Source organism: Xiphias gladius, chromosome 24, assembly GCF_016859285.1.
Source record: "Xiphias gladius isolate SHS-SW01 ecotype Sanya breed wild chromosome 24, ASM1685928v1, whole genome shotgun sequence".
NCBI classification, from domain to species: domain Eukaryota; kingdom Metazoa; phylum Chordata; class Actinopteri; order Istiophoriformes; family Xiphiidae; genus Xiphias; species Xiphias gladius.
The window spans coordinates 17,315,820-17,341,705 of record NC_053423.1 but is presented as its reverse complement, the minus strand read 5'-3'; the positions used below and the strand labels follow the sequence as shown (position 1 = coordinate 17,341,705).

Genomic DNA, 25,886 nt, shown 5'->3' with positions numbered 1-25,886 from the left:
GGGTAGAGCAGAGCACTGTGTTCTGAGGCAGCCTGCTCCCCCTTCTCTCTTGCTCTCTGTATAAAGAGATGAGCGGAGGAAGAGGCAATAGACGAATGCGACAGCGTCTCTGTTAGCACTTAGCTCACACAAAGCTTCTACAAAAGAGATAACCGTCAGAAAGAAGAAAACTGGCTATCTACTCTTCTGCCTTTGCGGATGTTTTAGTCTAAATGGATGAACAGACTGAAGGGGAGCATGTGCTTACGGTATGTCTGGTCCTTTATGTATGTCTTAAATTGTTCCTAACTGTCAGGGTTTGCACTTGAAAGGGATCCAGTGGGTCTATGTGTGCTGTGTTATTGGTTTGTTTGTGAATATATTGGCTTGCCCCTCTTGTGTTCATTTACAGTGGAGTAGTGGTCTGTGCTAATGAATGGAGCAGGTGGTCAGTACATTACACCAAAAGGAAAAAGGCAAAGGTGTGAGGATGAGGGGGGATTAGGTGAAAGAGGGAGCGAGAAGCGGTTGCCTCATTGGACATGCCTCTTGAAATGGAAACGTTTCCTCTGTGTTCTTGAATCGCCTCAAGGAGCAGGAATGAGAGGAAACCAACAGAGACAGTTATGGCTGCTTGGAGGAGCGGGACAAGGAGAACAGGAAGGAAGAGAGGAGAGAGATGAGGAGTGTCACGGAGAGGAGGGTGAAAAATGGGTCTGCTAAGGTAGCTGAATCCAAACAAGGTGCATACTGTCAGTGGATATTAGGTTTATTGACTGAAGTAAAATTAAATGAAATGCTTGCTTCCATTCAGTCTAGCCAAAAGCACAAAGCACAAAAATGACTATGCCCACAGTGGGAGCAACCAGGAAGAAGGAATGTTAAAATCAGGTACACCTATAGAGAGAGGAAAATATTTGTGAGGCAGAGAGAGGGCAGGGTTTCCGTCTTTTTTTTTATGTGTGTATGTCTGCAGAGTCTGTGCATGTTTGGGAGTATTTATTACATTCAATGGAGACTATGATTGGTATCTTTGTTTTTCATTGTTTATGTGAAGTGACAGGTCTTTCCAGTTGTTTAAACTACATGATCTTAACCACATCTTCACTCAGGAGAAGTTAGATACAGGACACTAGCTTCTGACTGCCTCCTAGTAGTGCCTTGTTCAAACATGGTGAGGCACTAGGAAGGTAAATAATTGAATGGCTAGCAAGCAAAAGTCATTAAAATATTACTGCCATATCAAATTATATAGTTGTTATGTCTATGTTTACTTTAGTTACCTAGCACCTGCTAAGCACCAATGGATGTTTGTGCCTTTCTGAAAAGACTGACAAAATTATCTAATACACATAATACATGTACAGTATATACACAGTATAATGTACATCACTTGGTTAGCAGTTATTAATAATCATCTGTGGTCTTTTTCTTCTATCTTTCTGTTTTCAGATATAATTTAATTGACTACATAATTTAATGTTAATTGGCAATAAATACATGTCAATATTCTCATCTGCAGTGTGTGTGTGTGTGTGTGTGTGTGTGTGTGTGTGTGTGTGTGTGTGTGTGTGTGTGTAATTGTGCATTTGGCAGCGTGAGACAGAGCGATATTCAGTAATCTCAAGGGACAGGTCTCTCACTATGTAACACCTCTCTTACGTCAGTCTCTATCGATTGGACTGGATCCCAGTAAAGCGAGGCTGGCAAGGAATTGAGATTAGAGAGAACCAGGCCTGTTGGCTTGTTGGTTGTTTCGTTCACTGTCTGGTTGGCTGAAGAGATGTTTGGCTGCTGTGTGGCTAAATAGCTCCCACACAAACATACTTACAAAAATGATGTTAAGACACATCTTGTATTGAATAATAAAATTACTTTAATTTGTCAAAAATGTAATACGTGACTTTTTAAAACCAAGTACTGCAGCCAGTCTTTAGGCTACAATGCTCCGTTTTTATCAAGACTGTGTCAGAGATGTTCATTCTCTCGTTCACTGTCTTGATAATTATTGAAGCTTTACTTGTATTATTGTGCAAGATATGGTAGACATTACAATGTTTTAATCCGATACAGGACCACAAAGGCTTGCCTTAACAAATGCCATAGAAGTTGGACGGCTGTGTTGATGTTTTGTTCCCTACTCGGGCTGTTTACACTTATTTTCAGAGAAGCAGAATTCCAGCTTTAGTATGAGGCGCATCCTGTGTGTAATGTTTCCCTCATGTGTTTTAGATGACACCAACTGGCCAAGCATCCAAAGACTTTTTTGGGATGGGCTCATACACAGTTAAGGTATACTTTATTCAAAGCCATTTTCAAGCGTTTCTTGAAAATGTCATCTTCATATCTTGATGACAGTCAGTTCTAGATACAAGAATGAACAGAATTTTCCAAAAAGACTTTTTAACTTGGCTCATATCACAGCCTTTATGTTATACTTTGGAAATCTTTGTATAGAGTCCAATGGTGAGTTTGCAGAGACTGTTTTCCTGTGTGAACTCACCACATTAGATTAGAGAATGGACACATGGTAAGCCTTGTGTTTACTCTTAAAACTTCATGTGAACCGTAAATCCCCATCCCTGCATAAAACCCAACACAGTTGTGATTTTACTACCTAAGCTGCTGTAAAAGCCAGAGAAAATCTTCACATGCAGACACACTTACAGTAATGAGTGTACTTGCATTTTATCCTTCACAGATACAACATGTAAATTATCAAACATTTTGTATTTGGATGTGTTGTGTTCATGATTTGTTCTCTTTTATAATATCTAAAAAGCACACAATAGGTCAGTATGTTTTTATGCATTTCACGAGCTAAATGAAATGTTAACTGCAGCCGATCAACCTGATGTTATTTTGAGTTTTTATAGGCTGCTACCACTTTATCTGCTTCTACCTTAGAATTCTCTGTCTGCTTCAAAACAACACAATTGAACAAATAAAACCAGCATCTTAATCACCCATTCTCTCATTTAATTTTGGAAATGTGATACTGCTTTACTGCTGCTTTTAAACTGATCAGTATCTGAATCTGTTGTAGCCACCATAAATCTAAGCTTAGGACTGCTTCTGCTCACACTGAAAGCTAAAAGTAACTATAAACGTTTGCAGCAAAATTTCAAGTCTGCAGGTGGTGAGTGTTTGTTAGCCAACCGACTTTTGGTGGAGTATAACAATATATCTAAGAGGAACTGGGGTTATTTTGACCCAACTTTGTATCATTCACCTTCTCAAAATCATATTGGACTTCACATTCGGGGTTGCTGGCTGATCTGGTTGAGAGCAGCTAAATTTTGGTGATTGTAAAAATCCCATTATTAAATAGTTTGTTGAACAGAGGATGAGGGGTCAGGACTGTAGAATATAAAGATGAAGAGTGATAAAGAGTGACACTTTTTATGGTTTGATTATTTTGGCTACTGGAAGGTTGCCTGCTGGTGTTGCCTACCTCTCTTCAATTTGACATTTGGAAGTTACGCACTGCCTGTCCACATTTTATCCCTCTAAATTGTTTTGCGCATGTCAATCATTACAGTATCCTCCATCCGATTCAGACTACAGGTGACGTGTGCCCTGGTGACACTGAGGGGCTTCTGATCAGAATTCCCCACCGTGCTAGACATCTGTTTTGTCAGTGGTTGGGAAAGCAAAATGTGGCACGTTCCATTGAGTAATGTTTCTGTCATCTGGCAAAACATGTCTCAATGGACACTGACAGGCCAGGAAACACTGCTTAAACTTATGTCCACAGAGTTTTCTGGATTAAGTTTATACCATGGTTACATTTGAATACAGGGAAAAATGTTTCCATCCATCTTTGTATATTTATCGCTATCTGGCATTTATTGTATAGTCTAGTTACTTTTCAATTGATCCAGTTCTACTTAGATAATTTGACCTGCAGCGATGCTTATCATTCATTAGTTTCAGATAGGTTTTATGGCATATTTAAAACAAACATTATAGAATCATAATGGTCACCACCAGATCCGTGATCTCACTGGACCCACACAGCAAAGAACACAGGGCTAGGCACTGTTTGTGTAGGTGCAGCCAGAGACACATCTGCCTTTTGTCAACAGCCCTCTATTGATGTCAGTATATGGCGACTTTTCTTACTCAGCTGGCAATTCTTTTGCCTTCCAAGCCCTCCCCACTGGCTCTGATCCGGTAGCACAACCACAGCTGTGCTTTGTGGGCATAATGGCCAGTCGCCTCCCTGGCCTGCGGACTCAGGGTGACAGACTGGGGATTTATTTCAGACAAAGCTATGTGACGGTTTGCATCATGTGTCCTTTAATTGTACCATGCAGCGTGGGGTCGAGGGTACAACAGAACTAAACACGTGCATATACTTCTCTAAACATTTACGACAACAACATGAATAGACTACATGATCATGGATGTTTGTACATAAACCAATGTTTCTACAGTAAAAAGAGTGGGAAATAAGAGCGTGTGACTGATGGACCAAAATGTTAGTTTTCTGGCCGGACGTGATTGCAGCTGTTCATCTGTTAGATCTGAAACCCTAGACAGTTTCCAGTGCTTCTCAGTCAAAAATGACCACCAGGAACCAGTCCAGTTTTAATCACTCTTGGTCAGGTTTACTTGCTCTTGGTCTGCTGTGGGGGGAAGAACTCCACTTACTGGTGAGATACATTTTTTCGCTGCTCTTCTCCCTTTCTGCAGCTGAATTATTACAGCTCTTCATCAAGGCAGTATAAGAAAACAACACGGCTCATTATAATGCAAATCCATGAGCAACTGAGTAACGGGGACACAGACTCACACACACAGGCTAGCAAATACATACACAATCACAATCATGGATGGCATCATTCATTGTAGGTGGGGTTCTAACAAGACAATGATTATGGTAATATGTGTGGAAAGCTGAATGTCATTGAAGACATATTCAGAGTAGTAAACCAGTATTGAAATAGGGAGAGCAGTAGATGGACATAGAGTACGTGCTTTCCATCAGAATGAAACTTTATTGTGGTCAGTTGAGGTGACTGGCATGTTGAAGCTGAGAGACTAGAGGCCCTGATATCATCCACGTATCATGTATCCTTTCAGCATGTGGCATCATCACCTTTTGTTTCCACTGTCTCCTGCTTGGCAGCAGTGTCTCTCTGTGATTGGCTGAAGGGATTGAAAGGATCCTCCAATTGGGGATTGTATTGCATCAAAGTGTGTGTCCACACACACTTTGAAATGCTGTCTGATTTTATGATATGACTGATATAAGGGACTGAATGTCACATATTTAAAGACTCTTAGTAGCGTGATCATTTTGGGTTAAAGTGAAATAAGAGTTACTGAATACAGAATTGAAGTTATAGTTTGATAAGCTGTATTCTGCAACCTTCCCCAACCTGTTGGGTTAAATGTCAAAATACAGGACTAAAAGACACTGTAAGATATGATTCAGATTATTGGTCAATCACTTGTCACAAACCTAGTTCTATGTATCCCTTATTCAGCCGTTTTTATCAGCCTGGCAGTCAGAGCCAGCATTAGCTCATGGTCCCCTGTGGTATTTATACACATTTATACATCCTATATGAATGTGTGTCTAAAATAAAATAAAATATATGTGTGTGGTCGTATTTGGTAGTCTTTTCCTGGCACATTTACTTCTGTTTTGGCCGCACATGCAGCAGTAATTAGAGACGGTGTCTCTGTTGTAGGGATGTTCCTTAGGATGAATTGCCCCGTGGATTAAACGGAGATTTCGATTTAGACTATTCAACTAGTCGTGGGAGCTGGTGCTCCCAACAGTCAGCCGGCCCGCCAATGCGGAACAATTTCTCCCAGTAGCCAGTCTGACTATGACACACAGTCCGTTGTCAAAGTATTTGTGAGAGAGAGAGAGAGAGAGTGAGCAAGGAAAGAAGGGTCTGATCGAATCAATGCGCTGTGCACAACTGTACAATGAAGCAACGGGGGAAAAAATTACGTCAGAGATCTTTTGTTATTATGAGAAATGTAAAAATATTTTCTGTTCATTGTGAAGCTGTTTTGGAACAAATTAGACGGGCCGCCACAGTCTAGGTGGTTTCTTATTGGTTTGCCTAGTGTGGCTAACATTAGCAGCGCTAGCATCAGCAGCCTTCTTTCCTTGCAGGTTATGCCCGGATACCTGTGCTGAATGTGGTTACGCATTGCTCCAATCGAGTGGTTATGTGCCAGTTTATTCTGATACATCCTAAAAACAACCTTATTTTCATTTTCTAGATCAAAATACTGCCAAGCCACACTGGTTGTCAACATCCGGGTATTAGCGCAAGGAGAGGGAGGATGCCCTCTGCTGGGGCTGGGGCTGTGTTGTCTTACACGTCTGTCTTTGTGAGAACCAGTTTGACTTTCAAACTGAAAGTTTTTTCACTTTTCGGGGACTGGTTTCAAGTAAAGGTTAGAGTTAGAATTGGGGTTGGGATTATTTCAGGTTTTTTTTTTTTTTTTTTCAAGTATTTCAGGGTTAAGCATGTATGCTCATGGTTAAAGCTACAGTTTGGGGCTAGGGGATGAGTGAGTATACTAATGTGTGTGTGTGTGTGTGTGTGTGTGTGTGTGTGTGTGTGTGTGTGTGTGTGTGTGTGTGTGTGTGTGTGTGTGTGTGTTGTAATTACTTTTTTAGGGCACTATAATTTAATTAAGAATATTAATAATGTGTACTTTTGCTGTTATGTATCCTGACAGCTTTATGTCTCCTCTAATTGGATCTTTCTATGTCTTGATGTTTCTGTGACATTGATATTTAGGCTAATTATTTTCATTAAGTTCATAACCTCTTTTCTAATGAGCGTAGCCAGCCCCTTGACGTTGCTATGAAAGTCAACCTTTATTGCATGAACTTTAAAAAGGAATATATTTTCCAATACAGACTAATTAGTCTGTGGAAAATAGCACATAGATAAACCTTCATGAACCAATGACACTTTGCTGCATTATACAAGTACCTGAAGTTTTTAAAGACAACCATCAGCAGTTAATGTGTTAGAAAAGCTATGCAGTTATCACATCTTCTGCCAAATTAAGCCTATTTGTCAGAAGTTTGTTCTGTGCTGTATTTCAAACAAGAGATGAATTATCTACTAATTATTAAGTGTACTTCATTGCATTTTTGTCCAGACCATGGTCTAAGCTATTTCTCTTGACTGCCATGGTTAAATGTTGTGGGAATAACTTGCCAGTATTGGCCATGTGCATAACAGATATCTTTCTTTTTTTTTTTAATTTTGTTTGTTGTACTTCTGGGCTTAAACCAAGAGCTATGGAGTGATTTGATATGGGGTAAATATACAGATAAAAAAATCAAACGTACGGTGATCATGATGTGTTGTTTCTTTGAAGAAATGTAAGGACCCTACACGCTGTGTTCCATCCAGTCTAATTACAGTCAAGCAAATGGAAATGCTGTCTGATAGAGGGTCCTTCACTCTGCCCTGTTAGTTTTCAATATTGTTATTTTACATACAGACACACTACATCTCTTACCAACAGATCCTACTGTGATTTCTGTTGCAACAAGTGAGTGAGTGAACAAGGTGTCCCCAACCGACACAGCGAACTTATCAACTTTGATATCTATTCCCTTGTGATGACAGTCTATACGAGTTCTTAAAAGTTGGACTAAAGCTTAATTTTAATGTAGTTTCAGTCAACATTTGTGTCTGCTATTATAGATGTTAGATGTGATGTCAGATGTGCTCTTAATGTGTTTTACTTTCCTGATCTTTCTCGTCCATATGCATCTCCCCAAGACCAGTACTTAAGGGGGAGAGCAGCTTTAGTGTCCAGTGAGCTGTATAGATAAGTCTCATTATAATAGTTATGATTATTTTTTTTAAAAAGTACGTGAAAATCTAATATATAAAGTAATATGAACCAATTAATTAGTCTAAGTGAAAACTGGAATTACGAAATTTAATTTGCCTATGAAAAATATTATCAACAAATGTTTTGCAGTTGACCTGTCCTCTCTCCCTGCCTCTCTCCATCTCTTTTGCTCTCTCTCTCTCTAATCATCATTCTCAGGGTCTAGATGAAGAGGCGATTGTTGACCATGGAAAGACCAGCTTCGCCACTCACACAAACTATGAAAAGGAAGATTTGGAAAGTAAGTTTAAAGCCATCCAGACCGAAGGACTTTTCTTGTGACTGTGCTTTTTGAAGTGAGTGGAAATGTAGGACCCGAAGCCAGCAAACATCAAGTGGAAACACTTGGTAGTTAGCATCACAAATACGAATGCTTATTTTATTGTCATTCAGTCATTCACTTGTTGCTGATCAGACTAAGTCTCAGATACCCACCTAGGTAAACTTGAGACACCCCGTATGATGGGATTTTGTTGCTTTTGAGATTTTGTAGCAGGGCAGAGGAATAAATCAATGGTATCATTCATTGACTATCACTGTAATCGCATCAGATTTAAATGGATAATGAAATCAACATTTTTACAAAATTCTGCTTTGTTACAAGCTAAATGTACTTTAAAACTAACAATATGAGTTGTTGAAGTTTGTGTTTTACATGTGTGAATAATGTTTGATTTAATTGCATTGAACATTAAGTCAACAATTTCATGTTTTTTTTAATATATTTGCCACATTATGATATATATATTGATAAGTAATTATTCTTATTGCTATTATGATATTGATTTTTAACTATATATTTTATAGAACATATGATTAGCTGATGAATAAAATAATTGATGAGATCAGATTTTGGATGGAGCATAACATTTAAGGTGGTAGCTCACTGCTCTGTATATATGAGAGTCCACCACACTCCATATCCTTCGTCCTCGATTCAATAATATCTCCATTTACCTCGTTATTTCCTTTTGTGACACCCCTGGGGCCCTCTTCTTTCTGTCTAGCTAAGCTGTCAGTTTTTCTCTCTGCATCCTCTTTCATCTTCTGTGTCTTTTCTCTCTCTTTCTCTTTCCCTCTTTCTCCATCTCTGTTTCCCTCAATCTGTTCAGCCTATGTGTATGTTGCTTATGCCTTCCTCTGAGTGCTGTATCTTGGTTTCATTCCTCCTGGGTTCCCTCTCAAATCAAGGAGAGATAACTCATCTATGAAAAATTAGTATTGGCAGTGAATGTAGAGCAAAAATAGGCAGTTTGCATCTCAGAATACGAAGTTAAAGTGTGGCAGTGACAATAATGTGGGGAAGTAGATAAAACACTTGGGGAAACAGAAGGATGAAAAAGTTAAATGCTGTTATCTGGTTTCCTTCAAGTAGGTTATTTAGAGCACTCAAAAGGAATGGAAATAAGTTCTTTGTCTTCTGTCTTGACTGTTACTGTGTCTGTTTTTACTTTAGTTGTAAATGACTGTGTATTCCTGGAACTGTGATATTGTTATTTTTGGTTCTAATTATCACTTTAACAATTGGAGCTTGTATTTTCATTTAGTGTGTTGGATTTTGAAATTTAATTTAATCTATAGTATTTGGAATTCCATTTATATTATTGTATGGCTTCTCGGAGGAATTTTACTTAGTACTTGCTTTGACGATTTATTAGTTTTAATCGCTTGCAGAAGCAGTAATACACCCCCCACCACCCCCCAAAAAAAAGATACTTCAAGTAACATGGTTTTGAGTAGAAAATTGTCAAAATTTGCCCATCAGATAGATGAAACCTGTTATTGATGTTATGTATAGTATAACCTTTATTTCTCTTTCTTAAGTTAACATATTTGACAACATTGTGGTGTGAGTACAGAATAAGAGAAAATGTAGCATTAGATATAAATACTCATTAAGTTGTCAAAACAAATTGTTCAGAAAAACAACACTGAGTATTTCATTTCAAATAACATGAAACTGAATTATTTTTTTCTCTTTGCCACCTAGTTAATGGTATTCTGAACTAATTTTTTTCATAATATTGATGAGGCAACTGAAATTGTAAACTGTATTCATTCTTTTGTGCTATTTTACCTTTAATATTTTTACAAAATACTATTCCTGCTTACCAATTTTCCCTCCATTTTCCATTTCCAGTTTGTGTGAAAGACAGTGTAGAGATAAAGCTGTATGAATTGCACCTTTCTTTTTCCCAGGCCACAGAGCAGTGTATGTAGGCGTCCATGTTCCTCTTGGAAGAGAGAGCAAGCGGAGGCATCGCCACCGAGGACACAAACATCACCGCAAGAAGAAAGACAGAGACTCTGAAGAGGGGAAGGAAGATGGCCGGGAATCCCCCTCTTATGGTTGGACACTGTTTCTAACTTACTACACCAAACCTACAGTGAATATCTTAATGTCTCCAGTTTATATAACTGGATCCACACCACTCTTGTTTTTCTATTTTTCTATTTCACAGTACTGTACCTTGCAGTTAACATCTACTTTTGAGAACCACACACCATATCAACATACACATAAGTTAAACACAACAGCTTCACTGTGACCTCACGTCTGTCCCATTCCTGGGGGAATTCATTGCATCTGGCACAAACGTCCACTTTGACTCAAGGATCAAATGTCAAGGTCACTGTGACATCACAAAACACGTTTGTTGGCCATAACGCAATAATACAAATGCTAATTATGACAAAATTTCACACAAATCATAGGATAAAATGATGAACTGATCACATTTTACATTATATCCAAAAGGTTAAAGGTTGACTTCACTTACACCATAATGTTCTGCAAAAGCGCTTTCCTGGCCATTAATCAACTCCATAACTCAGGAAGAGAAGGGGAGATTGTGACCATATTTCACATTTGGTCGGACACTGAATTGGTGACACTAATCTTTGGTGCCAACCTTCAAACTCTGGTGATTGTATAGATCTTCTGTGCTCCTGGGTTGAAAAGTCTTCACTACTCATATTATGAGTCTTCAGCTCTAAAAGACATTGAAGGCCACTGGGAACCAGCCTCTGACACTGATTGAGGACCACGACATTTTCAGGGATGTGTGCATGTGTTTGTTTGAGAAGTTAATGCACCATTTCGACTGTAAGACTCCTAAGCACATAAAACATTGCTTTGAACTCTATGAAGGATTAACTCATGCTTTATTACAAGAAATTAGACAGCCGTTGCACAGTCCTATTTGGTTTTAGGCACTTTACCGAGGACTCTGTGCATCATGATTTATCAGACAAATGTTCTGAAACAGCACTTTCTTCATCCACACAGTTGAAATAATGCTGGTGCCAAAAAATTTCATCACACAGCCCACACTGAGGAGAAACACACACACGCATACATATCTCTTACAACCACTGAGTTGGGTGTGAATTAAGATTATTGAGATTCCTGCTGTAATGTGCAACTTTATCCTCCATTTCTACAAATTTATGTTCAATATGATCATGGTAGATGATACAAGATTAACAAAAAAATCATCTTTTTTGTTGTTTACCAGTGAATAATGAAAAGTAGTTAGTGTGCAGGTTTTTCCAACTAGCTGTCGTCATCAACCTTCTCACACTTCCCTTATACTAAACTTACCTGTTGTTTAGAGTACAGGTATGTAGTCAGCCATCCTATATACAGTGGTTCAGTGGGTACAACATGGTATCTAACAACACCTTAGCTGGATTTCTTCTGATAATACTGATGCAAAAAAATGAGGTTAAATCTTATAAAACATATTCCAAAACCTCAATTATAGTAATGTTAGCTGTACTAATTTTCATGTTTTCATGAAGGAATACCAAACACTATTTAATTGTATTTTATTATTTAATTTAAAATACTGTGTCAAAGCTATAACCCAAGTTAAATTTAGTATCATCATGTGATTCTTGCTATCTACTGCCAAAATGTCTAGCAAAAATGCTTCAAAGTCTTTCGGGGTCATTGAAATGAGTGATTGACCTGGAAAAAATGTTTGTCAATGGTGAGACCATATTTATGCTCAGGTATAGGTGTGGAATAATTGTAAGCAGTAGCGACATCAAATGAAGTGTACTCACGTACGCCTAATACGCACCAGACTGCACTGCACGGTGTACCCATGTGTTAAAGAAAAATAACTTGTTTTTTACTTCCAGTCATTCCAATTCTGCCTCCCTCTGGCTTTAAGTCTTGTAATCTGCCACACCTATTTCCGGTTTCTGTCTGGTTCCAGATGTCTTGATATCTGCCCTCTAATTCAGACAGACATGAAAAGAAAACTCCTGTAAAGCATCTGAGTTTCCATTATCTCCATTATTTCCACATCTCTCTTGCACATTTCTCCACAAAAAAAATCTGCATAAGAGGGCAGATGTACAAGAATGAAAAGCAGTTACAGTGATGTACTGGTCTTATTGTACCCAACCTGGAAAAATATTCTGCTCAGCTTCAGAAGGCATTAGTGCACTTGCAGGCCAGCCACACACACACAATCTCTCAAAAGATTCCACATAATTGTGTTTCATCAATAAGACATTTCCTCTGTCATCCTCTATAGCTCAACAGACAGAAAAGTAAGGTACTAGAGGGGAAAACTCATGCTAGACATGGATATGTGATGCTATTCTGTGTTTGAGATTAAGGCATCTACTTAGTTACCCTTTGGAGTTTTCTTGTAAAAAAATGAAAGTTATGTTTGCATTCGCACCTAAATGTATTGTGTGTATCCTTGAAGTCTACCAAAAAATTGATTTCCTTCCCCAGAAAACATTTTACAAAGCTTTTTTAACTATTTTTTTATTTTTTTATTTTTTTATTTATAAATACTCGGGTAAACAATGATGTACCAATGTTAGCTTGCAGTCTTCTTCTTCCCTGCCTTTCTTGGCACATTACAGCCCCCTGTAAATCAGTGTCACAGTGTGAAACCATTGGCAGGACTGTGTATCAAGTCTCCCGTGCATGCATACAAAATGGGGCTACTAAAGGTCAAAAAACTCCACAGGGTACCTTTTTAATAGCACATAATACCTCAAATTTTACTGTTGTTATCATTGTAAACATTGCCTTTGCCCACTATGTGTCCAGACACACCATCCCAAAGGGTCCAGTTCATCTTGGGTACAGAGGACGATGACCTTGAGCACGTCCCCCATGACCTCTTCACGGAGCTGGACGAGCTCTCATTCAGAGACGGCAGTGCCACTGAATGGAAGGAAACTGCTAGGTCAGCAAAGCAGCTTTAAGGGGTGAACAGCATGATGACACCACATAAAACGAAAGCAATATGGAACTCCATAGATCTGTGGGATTTTGTACAATATTAGTTGGAGAGAATTGTCTAAATCACTGTGATTTAGTTTGTTTTTTTAGCTCTGTTTAATCTCGTCCTCATAATCATCAGCAATACTGAAACATTTTACTTGCTTTTTTCACAAGCCAGTCTCCAATGGAGATCAACCTCAGGTCTAAAAAAACTTTAACAGGGCCTCTTTTTAAGAACTTGGGTTTACAAATTTTAGTTGTGACTTAATTTGGCTGGCATTTAAGAAATTTTTCCCTGACTGAAACAACTTGTGTTTCATAAAAGGACAGATTTAGAGTATGACTCACTCAGTTTGCAGTGCTTCAGTGTGTGCTCTGAAAAGTGAGTTTTGAATTTGTGAGAGAAAAATGTTGCATAGAAAAGCATTTTGTGTTTTTGTGTGTGTGTGTGCGCGTGCTGTTTATCTACAGATGGCTGAAGTTTGAGGAGGATGTGGAAGATGGTGGGGAGAGGTGGAGTAAGCCCTACGTAGCTACGCTATCACTACACAGCTTATTTGAACTACGTAGCTGTATACTCAACGGCACTGTCATGCTGGATATGAGGGCCAACAGTATTGAGGAAATTGCGGGTACATTTTACAATACACATTTGAATCACATCTTAAAAGACACGTTATGTTCATACTATTTCTACGGTTTTCTAATGGAGCATTGTGAAGAAAAGCGTGAGATAAAAAACAACATAATTATTCTAATATAATTTTCAACGCCCCACACATCACTTAAGTTTTTCTTTGTGTATTTGTGGACTCAGACATGGTGATAGACAGCATGGTGGCTTCAGGCCAGCTGAAGGAGGATCTGCGCGACAAGGTACGGGAAGCAATGCTGAAGAAACACCACCACCAGAATGAGAGAAAGCTCAGCAATCGCATCCCCCTAGTGCGCTCCATTGCTGACATAGGCAAGAAACATTCTGACCCACTCTTGCTTGAAAGAAACGGTGAGATCCTACGAAGCACTTGCATTTCTTTTTCCTCCATATTTTCCACCACTGGGGAACTGTTCCTAAAAATCCACCGTTCAAATGCCTCAGTGCCAGCATAGAAGGTGGATGGTAAAAGTGAGTAAAATCTAGAGAATTATCTATATTGAAGCAGTCTGTTCTCATAGTGAAAGAGAAATCTGGGTGCTAATGATTGAGCTAACCTGTATGGCCGACCTGGCTGTGAGGTTTGAATTAATAATTGTTTTCACTCCTTAGTGTGACACTCAGGAAATAATGCTTTACCTGCAACTGGAGTCAGGATTGTGTAATTTTTTTTAATGGGCATGGCCACAGTGGTGTTAATGCACTTTATGGTGTGCATTTTAACATCTTGAATGCTAGCCTGAGGTTTTAAGAATGAAAGAAATATCACATTGTCCACTTCTGTGCCTGTGGTTCTTGCTGCGCTTGCATTGTCACATCATTAAACCTGAAACGCAGATATGAAAGGTCAAAATGATAAATGTCATGTTGATGGTTGGTGATGGTTATAGTTGTAGTGTGAAAGATGTATGTCGTGTACCAAATGAGTATTTACTGTGAGTTATGACTGGTCTGTTTGTAGTAGAGCACATGTTTGCTTACAGTGCACTGATATTGTGCTAACTCATCCTCTCCTGCATGCAAGCCTATCTGAAGTTAGACCTGTCCCTCAGTTCAGTCACATTGAGTGACTGTTTTGATTGGAGTTGAAAGAGACAAGGTTTTTGGCCATTGTGGACCCTCCTACATGCCTCACGGAATCATTCTTAGTGTCCTCTGCACACAACCATGCTTTATGCTTACGTTTCTGCAAGCACGAATCTCTCTAACTACACCTCTGCCCTGCTCTTGCTGCCTATCCCTTTTGGCTGTGTCTCCTCCAGATACCATCTTTGTGATGTACTCCTACTTCATATGTTTTTGCTCTCTGCTCCATCCCTTATTCCTTTTCCTCCTTTCCCTCCTTCTCTCTCTCCCCTTTCCTCTCCTTTTTTTTGCCATTGTCTCGTCTGTTAGGAGAGGGCCTGTCCTCTTCACGTCTCTCTCTCCACAAGCCAGGGTCATCCTCCTCTGTCTCCAACCTGTCCCAGAGACGAGAATCCCGAGTCTCCGTCCTGCTCAACCACCTCCTGCCCTCTTCTTCCTCGAACACTGGGCCCTCTCCAGGCCCATCTCCTCTCGCCACCCCTCAAAATACCCCCACTTCCTTCCGGCGCTCTTCCCAAAGCCCACCACGCACCCATGGCACAGGCCTTGGCCCTCAAGGTATCCCTGAGGTAGTGGTATCGCCTCCCGAGGATGACGACCCACCTAACTCAGCAGAGGACGAGGCAGCATCACCACAGCTCAGCCGGCAAGCATCCTTGGCATCCCAGGGCCTCGAGCTGCTGCCCTTAGAAGGCAAATATCTGTGTAGCCTGCCAGTGTGAGTCACGGCTTGAACAGAGAACACTAGCACTAGCATGAAAGCTCTGCTCTCTGTTAACTTCCAACCTAACACCCTGCGGCCATCTCATCAGTAACCCACAGCAAGGCTCACTCACTAAAACGCTTTTTCTACTGTATTTCTCCACAAAGTTTTTGACACTCTTCTCTTCTAAACCTCATGATTCTTGCTTCTCTTCCTTCTGTTTCTGTCTGATTCCACTGACCCATTCTTTTCTACTAATATATCTTGCTCTTGCTGCCCTGACAACTCTTTATACCTCTTTTTGCCATTCAAACGTCTGTCTACTTACATATTCGCAAGATATTCCTCAGCGTCTATGCCTTCTAGGCCCCACACCTCCTTAATTGGGTGGTTGCATGGCTGCCTTCCAAAATGTTTTGGTATGCCTGTCTTTCTCCAATACTTCATCCTATGTCCAGTGATGTTTTATTACTGTTTAGCTATATACCCCATCTCACTCAAGTCATGTTGTTTCATGTAAGACTTGTTAGTAGGGATGTCGCAATCACATTGTTCCTTTTTGCCACTGATCACAGTCTGAGGCATTTAATCTTTTGTGTCAGCTGATATTATTTTATTTATAATACAGTTGCTCAGCAAACACTTATCCTTAAGTTTGCGTATATGAAAATCAGTAAAGCCAATTCAGTTTAGATGGGTTATACAGCAGGATATCCTCATCAGGATTATATAACTTGAATCACAGATTTCTGTAATTGTTTCCTATGAAATTTTAAATAATTTCTGAGTGTTCCGTATGATATCCATCCTAAATTCTTTCAGATGTGACATGTTTTATCCCTAGGTGACTGTCTCATTTTTTAAGTACACACTATAATATACATATATATGTCATGAAACTTGTGCTTTTCCCATTGCATCATGTGGCACCCATGCTCTTCCTCCTCATCAATTCCCAAGAATAAACATTCTTTTACCCGATTTAAGAGTGCAGTGAGGGCAACGTGCGCCAGCAGCATAGCTAAATATAAGCCTGAGACCAGGGTGGATGTGCTGGTACCAGATGTACTGTCATATTGGCACCTACTGTGACTTTTTGTTCTTCCCAAACCAAGCCTTGTCGGTTTATTATTAGACTGTGAGTTTTTGCGTGCGTGCATGTGTGCGTGCACGTAGCCTGTTTGTTTGACTCTGGGAATGGTTCCATTTCAAAGTATGGGTCATTAGAACCAGTGATCACTTGGTGGGAGCTTGATCTGAAAGGTTGGGGTGGTCTTATTATAGCCAACGAGCTTGTGAAATTTTACCCCCTTCTAGGAAAATATACAGGATTTCCCAAGAGACAAACATCTTGACATCAGTGTGTGGGTTATTCAGAAGGGGGTTTTAAGCCTTCATCATTACAGTTTAATGTGCACTGGTGTAAACTGTAGGTTGTAAAAAGTACACTGTTGTACAATGTTGACCTAAAACAGCTAACCGTCTATTGAACAGAGCTAAAGTGTTTGACAGTAAAATGCCGTGTGTCACTTAGAGGAATTTGTCTGGATGCCAGTAATAACTGGCCCACAGGTTTCAAATAATTATAGTCAACAATGCAATGATATAGATGTTTCTTGCAGTTTTTTAGATATGTACTGTTATGGGATTGTGTTTTCTGTAGGCTATTTATACATATTCATGCCATGATCCCACTGAGTATGAAGTCATGGGTGAAACACCTGTATACATGGCACACAGGAAATTACTGGTACACTTGCTCTATGTCATTATAGGCCCTGCTTAATGGCTTTTCAAATCTTAAGCATTTTCTACATCAGATAGTGTCCCCTCGTCTGTCATTGGTCAGTTTTATGAAACAGGCCATTTTAAAATAGAAAAATTTTGAACTTATGGTAACCTAGTGTTATTACATAACCCCTGCTTGTAATCTCTGTGAGTCTTTGTGTACAGTGTAATGTAAACTGTAGAAAGAATTGTAGATTACCAGCAGTAGACCAAGATCAATGCAAAAATACATCCAAAAAGCTACTAGACCTAAGGTGTTATATAAGTTAATATCATCTTCTTTTCACCTTTTATCATAAAAGTCCCAGTGCTACCAGCCCAGAGTCAGAAAATCCATATAATTTCAGTTATTTACATTATTTTTTTGGCATATGAATGAGTTAGCACTGTGACGCCACTGTTTAAAAGGTTGATATGGGGTAGCATTCCAGAGCTTAGCCTTCCTGAATGAAGTGTGTTGGCGGACGCAACCTAAGCTAATCCCTCCCTTATTCCAAGAGGCTTTGTCGGGTATGTGAGCAATCATGCTCCTGTTCAGCAGTCACAGCTACACTGGACTACTCCAGGGTACAGTTCAAGGGTATGGCTTACTGGCCAAAACATGTACTGGCAGAAATTACACATTTTAATTTTGACTTGGAATTAATCATATATGAGAGTGTGGCATATTGCTTAAGCCTTTATAAATGTATTTTATTTGATGTTGGTTTGATTCCTTTTTGATGGCGAAATGAGAAATGTGTTGATATATATGTGGAAAAATGAGAAATAAGAAAAAACTGGTAAAAGAAGTGTTACTTCAGAATTTAAGAGGACAGTATGCATATACTATTCTTTGATTCAAATACATTGCTCCATCATTTCATCTCCCACTCATGTAACCTCAAGTGCTAGCGTTTCCTGTATCTGGTATGGCTCAAATCACATGAGCAATGTTGAAGTGTGCAGTCAATTATGCACAGAAATACCGTAGCTTCAACACTTGAAGATACTGAAATCTGAGGAAGCTGAACTGTCAGGCATATCAAACACTTCCACTCACCTTTAGGTCAAAGCTGGCATGAATTCAAGCTAAACAGGACTGACTTAAGCACCAGAGTAATGAGCGCAACAGTCAGGGAGCAATCAGCAAAAGCGCTGTGTGAGAGATACCGTCTTCCCTGTTGCGAGCCATCACAATGTTTCAGCCCTGTACTAAATCATCACATCTAGAATGTAATGGTTTTGGTGGAAGAAATCTTTTCCCTTTTCCAGCCAAAAATGTAAAATGTTAAACAGCAAATTCAACAACTATTGTTTTAGTTTGATAAACATTTAAGCTATTTTGTATATTAATCAGTTTGATCACTTCTCACTTATCATTGTTAACAGTGGATTCCAACTACTCTGTCTGCTAACCGCAAGTACCGCTGGTTTAATTTTAGTTATCTGATTAGGGATGATCCAGACCTGGGGTGGCACAGGAAAGCAGTTCACTACTTGATACAATAGAAGACCTGCAGTACCAGAGCTGCTTTTCATCCCAATCAAATGTAAAGAAATTTGCAAGATAAAGTTTATCATTTGATGGAATATCTCATAGCTGATAGGCTAACCCAAGAAGTGGAGAAATGAACTGGAGATATTCTGGCAGCAAAACTTTCCAAGGCTGATAAGACATGCCACTTAACGGCGGAGTATAAGTGACTATATATCCTTGATGCAGTGGTTCATTTTTATATCAGGATTTTGTACCAGGTTTGTTTGTGAACAGAGAGTAAACATGTGAAATTGCCTCCCATTTGTTGAGCCCATGCCATGAAGTAGTGATCTATCTCAGATAGAAATACCTTGAACATTTTTTCTCCAGATCTTCAAAATTAAAATCTGAGTAGAGAGGAAAAATGAAAGATCGCATTTAATAATGACATCACAAGCAGCATTTCATGGTGAACTACACGGCTTCTCTCTGCCGGTCATTGCCTCCCAAGTCATTACAGACTGTCCATCACTGCTTTGTGTCTCCCCTTTTTCATCCCAGGACCATTGGTGTCTCCAAACTCTGTCCCAAACAACCTGGATGGGAACAAGGCAGTAGAGAGGAGGCCGTCCAGAGTAGGGGTCAGTAGCGAAAGCAGCAGTGTCGACTTCAGCAAGGTAACCTAACCACAGTACTGAGCACAGAAACGGTCCATCATGGTGGAACGGCCCATGACCAAGTCCATCCGTGTTTTTCCTCAGTTTCTGGACTTTCACAGACATGTCAGTGGCCTGTGTTGAAAACTGCCTCTGAGAGCCAACATCACGTACCAATCAGCCCTTTTCTTCTGGGCTCAGTAAGAGGCATATTCAGTTATTGCTCCACCTGTAATGGACTAAGAATTGATCATCAAAGTGAAAGTCTTATGTACTTATGTAACTGTGTTTAGCCTCGCATGGCTGCCATCCATCCTACCATTTTGTAGTTCCTCATCCATTAAATAAAATGGCAGGCCGCCATAAGTAGTTATCTTTATAAAACCATCCATCATTACTGCCAAAAAATAAGGTGCAATGTTTATGAGTCAGAGGATACAAAAAAAGGATGAAGGCACAGTATTTCCTACACGGATTTAAAAAAAATTGTTGACATGCTAAGATCTACATTTAGCATTGTACATAAGAGATATTCATGGAATGTGATTAAAAAATGCATCACAACGACGGACAATCTTTGCTCAGTACTATGTAGTTCTTAATATAGCTACTAACTTTCATTATCTTTCATTTGTTATCATAGATTATCAATGACCTACTGCCATCCCTTACATTCCCACGTCTTCATCTTTATTCACGTGTGTTCTTCTCTTGCATTTCCCGTGGCGTAGTCTCTTATTCTCTCTTATAACTTCCTCTTCTTTGTCTTTGTTTTCCCTCTTTTTTTTATAAATAGTATTTATCTGTATATCTGATTCCTCAATTTCATTGGTTCCTTTGGTTTCAGGTGGACATGAATTTCATGAAGAAGATCCCTCGGGGTGCTGAGGCTTCCAACGTGCTGGTGGGAGAGGTGGACTTCCTGGAGAAGCCCATAATTGCCTTTGTACGACTGTCCCCTGCAGTCCTTATCACAGGCCTCACAGAGGTGCCTGTTCCCACGAGGTACAATAATTAGGAAGTGAATGATATCATGACAAAGGCTTTTTCCAAAAAATAGATGTTCAATAACAGTCACCAGTCTGACAGGTTATTACTGTGGCAGAGATTAAGCAAAGTCATTTATAAATGTCCTTTTCACATGGGACTAATGTTTTCCATGTCTGTAATCTGTTAAGTGACAAGACTAAGATTCTAAAGTCATGCAAACAGCCCTGGGAAGCTGTAATGCTCATTAGAAAGCAGAGAACAAAATAGTGGTTTTGAAAAATGGAAAGACAAGTTTGGTTTTCTTTTATAATTACAAATCCTCGCATATAGTGGGGCCAGAAAGCTTTGTGCATCTATTCCACTAATCAGCGGTGGCTGTACTGTGTAAGGAAACATAGCAATGTGCCAACAAAGGCAGGGAAGAAGACTGCCAGCTAGCAAACGTGGATTTTAACACGGCAGCTATCAAAATATTTGAAAAATCTGCTTTGCAAAGGTTTTATGTGGAAGGAAATGCATCAGCATGTTTATTTGACACAATGTATTTTAGTGAGAAATGAATGAATGCTGATTAAACTGTGCTGATTGCACTAATTTTAAGTGTGCCCTTAATTGAATATAGTACATACTGCTATGATTAGTATTGCAGTTACTGTTATTCATGGTGAATGTGAGTTTGAGTGTGTGTCTTGTTCAAAGGTTTCTTTTCCTGCTTTTGGGTCCTCACGGCAAAGGGCCACAGTACCATGAAATTGGCAGATCCATGGCCACACTGATGACAGATGAGGTGAGAGCAAGAAAAATACATCTAATTAGTAACATTATTTTTAGCTTGACAACAAGTCTTAAAACTGTATCAATGAAAATCTTTGGAGTATATTTGATTTTTTTGGGGGGGATTTAAGATGCTGTTCTTTTTTTGGTACACTGTCCTCTCCTTGAATTTTGGCCTTGCTGTGAACAATTTAGCATGTACTTACAGAAACATTCAATAACTCTTAATTAATTTTTGTAGATTTTTCATGATGTGGCATACAAAGCCAAAGACCGAACGGATCTCCTCTCTGGGATAGATGAGTTCCTTGATCAAGTGACTGTACTGCCTCCTGGAGAATGGGATCCCACGATTCGGATTGAGCCCCCCAAGAATGTCCCATCTCAGGTTAGTAATTCTCTTTGTCAAAGATTGTGGTAAGTGTACTCATTGAATAATGCGTACAGAGGTGTGTTTTTGTTTTAAACTGCCTGACAGGTATTGGTGCAGAGATCATTACCCAGCTACATACTAACCAATAACCAGCATTCTAATACAGTACACACTTACAAGACCTCACATACTGTATGTAAGTCTGGTCCCGCAAACTGTATACTACAAGCTGGCGTTGACTTCACTGACTTTTTTTGTATGTGTATTTCTGTATATCTCACTTTACTTCATACCACCTTAATCACTCTGACAGTGCCCCCTTATGGTTTTAAAGCATCATAACAGCAAAGGAATTGCAATGCCTGGAACCATTTTACAGTACATTTATATGTCCTTTGATCTGCAGCTGAAAAGGAAAAGACCGTCCCAGCCCAATGGCACTGCATCTCCAGCTGGAGAGCTGGAAAAGCAGGAGGACCATCATGCAGTGCCTGAGCTGCAGAGGACTGGGAGGTAAGTATAGTACAGTTGGCACAGCAACAACTTTAAATGATCATTTCTAAAGCAAATGGACCTTACTTACTCCAATAATTTATAATATCGCTTGTGTTAGCAAATATGTTGACAAAGATATATCTGATAATAAAAGCGTGTCTTAGTGGAATTAACAACTTCATTAGTCACAAGTAGGCATTTTTAATATATCATGTTGATTATGCTGAGACAAGTGCCTCATGTTAGCAACAGCTCCAGGAAAAAGCTCATTTGAAAGACTAAGGACCTCATTTTATCATCTTTAGTTACAGAGACTTATTTGTGGTTACAGTAATGACAATGATGATGAGATGAATTACAAAACATTATCAAAAGTAATTTTACAGTATGTGTTTTTTCCAAACAGCAGACGGCAATAGTACTTTCTCTGTAAGCACTATTTTTTAAGTGAGGGCTTTGGAATTTTCTTTGTCAGGTTCCTCACATATCAATAAAGTAGACTAGAATCTGTAAATCTATGAAATGTAAAATTTTATAAGCTAAATACTACTATGTGTCTGTGCACATACGTCTCTGCTGTACTCTATGAACCTCAGATGCTGACATTTACGGATAACTCATGATGGGTCTCTAGAGCCTTGGCCACACAGGTTTATTTGAAACCTCAAACAGACACACACATTCTGCACACATACACATCAGGAGGCACTGTATTATTTACAGCATCACTCTCCTTTTCATCGCAACTATGAGGGAGCTACTTGGGGACAGAGGATTGGAAGGAAGTGCAAAAAGGTAATGTAAAGAAAGCTATCAGAAACAGGCTACACAAAAGAGACAGCAGGAGTTGTGGAGGCAGGCAATAGAGGTGTTCCAGATGTGTGGGGGGAAAAGAAAATGAAAGAAGACCTCGCAGCAGTGCAATTGGACAGGTGTCAGAGAAAAGAGAAAAAGATATACAAGGTGAGAAATGGTTTTCAAAAAATAGAATCCACCAAAGGCAAAGTAAAAAGAGGCAGAAGCAGAGAGAAGAAGCACTGTAGGGAGTAATTCTGTACAGTATATGCAGGACAAACTCTGTTCAATAATTTGGACTCAGGCAGCAAGATCACAGTGCTATCTAGGTTTTGGTGATGAATATTATAAAGATGCGCATTCACAATCTCATGACACCGCCTCTCTTTTACAGTGGGTACACTACCAGTGTTAACTGGCTTTAACTCCCAACTATCCAGAGCAATTTGTGACAACAACAAACATAAAAACACTCCTTACCAATTAACTGTAAAAATGATATCAGCACGTAGTTAATAACCACTATTGTAAAATTACAGTTTTAATCACTTCATATTCTCAAACATGCTGCACTGAATTAATTTCAACAATAAAGAGAGCAACGGGAATTAACATATTGTACGAATGACAATTCACAGGGTCAACCACTTTGATTATCAAGTGAATCAGAGATAAAATAAATGTTTGTAACCATCTCCTTATCTAGACTGCTGTTACCTTTGCGCTATTTTAATTGATTTATGAAATATCTCAGTGGAACTGATAGACAACTACTTCATTAATGGGGTTTATATGATTCTAAATCATGTGCGTTCAGTTGACTCTTCCCCATCTCTGAACAAAGCTCAATAGGGTGCTAGTGTGTAATATGATTGTGCTCTCCTACTACCTCTTTCCTCCTCAGGATATTTGGAGGTTTGATCTTAGATGTCAAGCGGAAGGCTCCGTTCTACTGGAGTGACATCAGGGACTCCTTCAGTCTGCAGTGTCTAGCCTCCGTCCTCTTCCTCTACTGTGCCTGCATGTCACCTGTCATCACATTTGGAGGTCTGCTTGGGGAGGCAACAAAAGGCAACATAGTGAGTGAAAATTTGGCACTTTGGTCTAGTCTTAAGAATTTTCCTTCAACCACTGTATGTAAAGAGTGCTTCTTTAAGTCGTGACACTTGACATTTACGCACGCATATACATACAGTACATACATGGTACAGCGGTTGAATGCAGGTTTGATGATCTGCATACACTCTATCCCAGCTATTACCACTGCTAATGTTTCGCAAGGAGGAAACACATTTTCTGAATACCCTGTTTCATCACTTTTCTTATAAAGCAGATAATTTAGTGTGTCAAGAAAAGTCACCATAATCTTTCACCCACCAGCATCCTATTATACAGTATACTCAGAGTGCATGTCTTTCACTGTGGGGGCTTTATTCACTGGCCAAAAGAGGATATGATAATTATTTAGCTTACCATTCACTAATCTATTATCACACTGCAACTATTCTATATAGTGTCTCTCTCTCTCTCTCTCTCTCTCTCTCTCTCTCTCTCTCTGTGTCTGTCTGTCTGTCTGTCTGTCTGTCTGTCTGTCTGTCTGTCTGTCTGTCTGTCTGTCTGTCTATGTCTCTCTTTCCTTTTTACCCGAATGTCCTTACTAGGACTAGTGTGTGTGATGCGTCTGTGAAGTCATCGCCTGCTGAGCTTACTCAGAGATATGACTTTGGACAAGTCAGCAGAGAAGAATCATTCAAACAGTTTAACTAGCCTCTCAGATGCAGCCCAGAATGTCTGTTTAATTAAAACTCTGTGTTCTGGTTGGGGGTCTCTTCCTTATCTTTCTCTTTCTTTCTTCAGCTTTTCCCTCTCTATCCTCCTTTCTGTTGTTTCATCTCCTCCATCCCTTTCTCATTCCCTCACGCCCTCCCCCTCCTCTGTTTCTACAGAGTGCCATAGAGTCTCTATTTGGAGCATCACTGACTGGAGTGGCATACTCCCTGTTCGCAGGCCAACCCCTCACTATTCTTGGCAGCACGGGGCCAGTTTTAGTGTTTGAGAAGATCCTGTTCAAGTTCTGCAAGTAAGTTCAGGCAAATTTACTTTCCTGTAACATGATGAAATACTTAAATATTGATAAGACAGTTTTTTTCATGAGTTCTAATAATCTAATGGGCCCAAATGTGCATATTTGCAGTGACTACGGCCTGTCCTACTTGTCGCTGCGGACCAGCATTGGTCTATGGACAGCCTTCCTCTGTCTTGTCCTGGTGGCTACAGATGCTAGCTCCTTGGTCTGCTACATCACCCGTTTCACAGAGGAGGCCTTTGCTGCACTCATCTGCATCATCTTCATTTATGAGGCTTTAGAGAAGCTGTTTCACCTGGGAGAATACTACCCTGTCAACATGCACAACAACTTGGACAATCTTACCCTTTATTCGTAAGTTCTGAGATATCAGTTACTTTTATATTTAAGTTTGAATTAAAATTTTTAGTCAAGCTCTTACGTAAAGGTGCTATATATACGTTTTTGCTATTGCTAGATAGCCAACATTAGCATTAACAGCTGTTTGCTTCGGCCATTGTTGCGTTTACAAGACAAGAGGTTAGAATATGCCCTCTGGGCAATGCTACTTCTTCATCGTCTGAGGGCAGACTGTATGCTACAGTGACTCACTATTACAAAGTGGTATTCCAAGACTGGAAGGGGCTAGCTGATTAGCATGCTAATTTTAGCAAAATGAGAGTGATTGTATGCAGTTGTTCAAATGACTACCTGTGTAAAAGTGTACATATTATCCTGTATAAGGGAGGAAGTGGGAGCTTTAATTGTGAAGAAACAGGAAGCTCTGTTGTTGTTGCGTATGAGGCACATTGCCTGTTCCCTGGGGGAAACCTTGAGTCCTGTTTGGATGTTTAAATACTGCATATCATTTTTCTTAGACAGAAGTTACAAAAAATGACTTTTTTTTCTCTGTTAAAC

The 25,886-nt window shown here is 39.5% G+C and overlaps 1 protein-coding gene across 9 annotated transcripts in view; it reads left to right on the top strand.

Annotated features, from left to right (window-relative positions):
* Window positions 1–25,886, top strand: part of LOC120786106 (sodium bicarbonate cotransporter 3-like) — a 41,558-nt gene that overhangs the window by 6,086 nt on the left and 9,586 nt on the right. For 3 of the 9 annotated variants that reach the window (XM_040121234.1, XM_040121231.1, XM_040121235.1), the window contains exons 2-15: window positions 8,032–8,113; window positions 10,072–10,221; window positions 12,953–13,091; window positions 13,601–13,761; window positions 13,947–14,135; window positions 15,180–15,563; window positions 19,382–19,461; window positions 20,324–20,481; window positions 21,166–21,253; window positions 21,482–21,628; window positions 22,020–22,126; window positions 23,808–23,982; window positions 24,850–24,983; window positions 25,098–25,343. In XM_040121234.1, the coding sequence (XP_039977168.1) occupies window positions 8,032–8,113; window positions 10,072–10,221; window positions 12,953–13,091; window positions 13,601–13,761; window positions 13,947–14,135; window positions 15,180–15,563; window positions 19,382–19,461; window positions 20,324–20,481; window positions 21,166–21,253; window positions 21,482–21,628; window positions 22,020–22,126; window positions 23,808–23,982; window positions 24,850–24,983; window positions 25,098–25,343 (2,240 nt within the window). Of the gene's footprint in view, window positions 1–55; window positions 249–8,031; window positions 8,114–10,071; window positions 10,222–12,952; window positions 13,092–13,600; window positions 13,762–13,946; window positions 14,136–15,179; window positions 15,564–19,381; window positions 19,498–20,323; window positions 20,482–21,165; window positions 21,254–21,481; window positions 21,629–22,019; window positions 22,127–23,807; window positions 23,983–24,849; window positions 24,984–25,097; window positions 25,344–25,886 lie in introns of those variants that run through there. The other 6 variants (XM_040121232.1, XM_040121228.1, XM_040121233.1 and 3 more) reach the window with 4 other exon arrangements.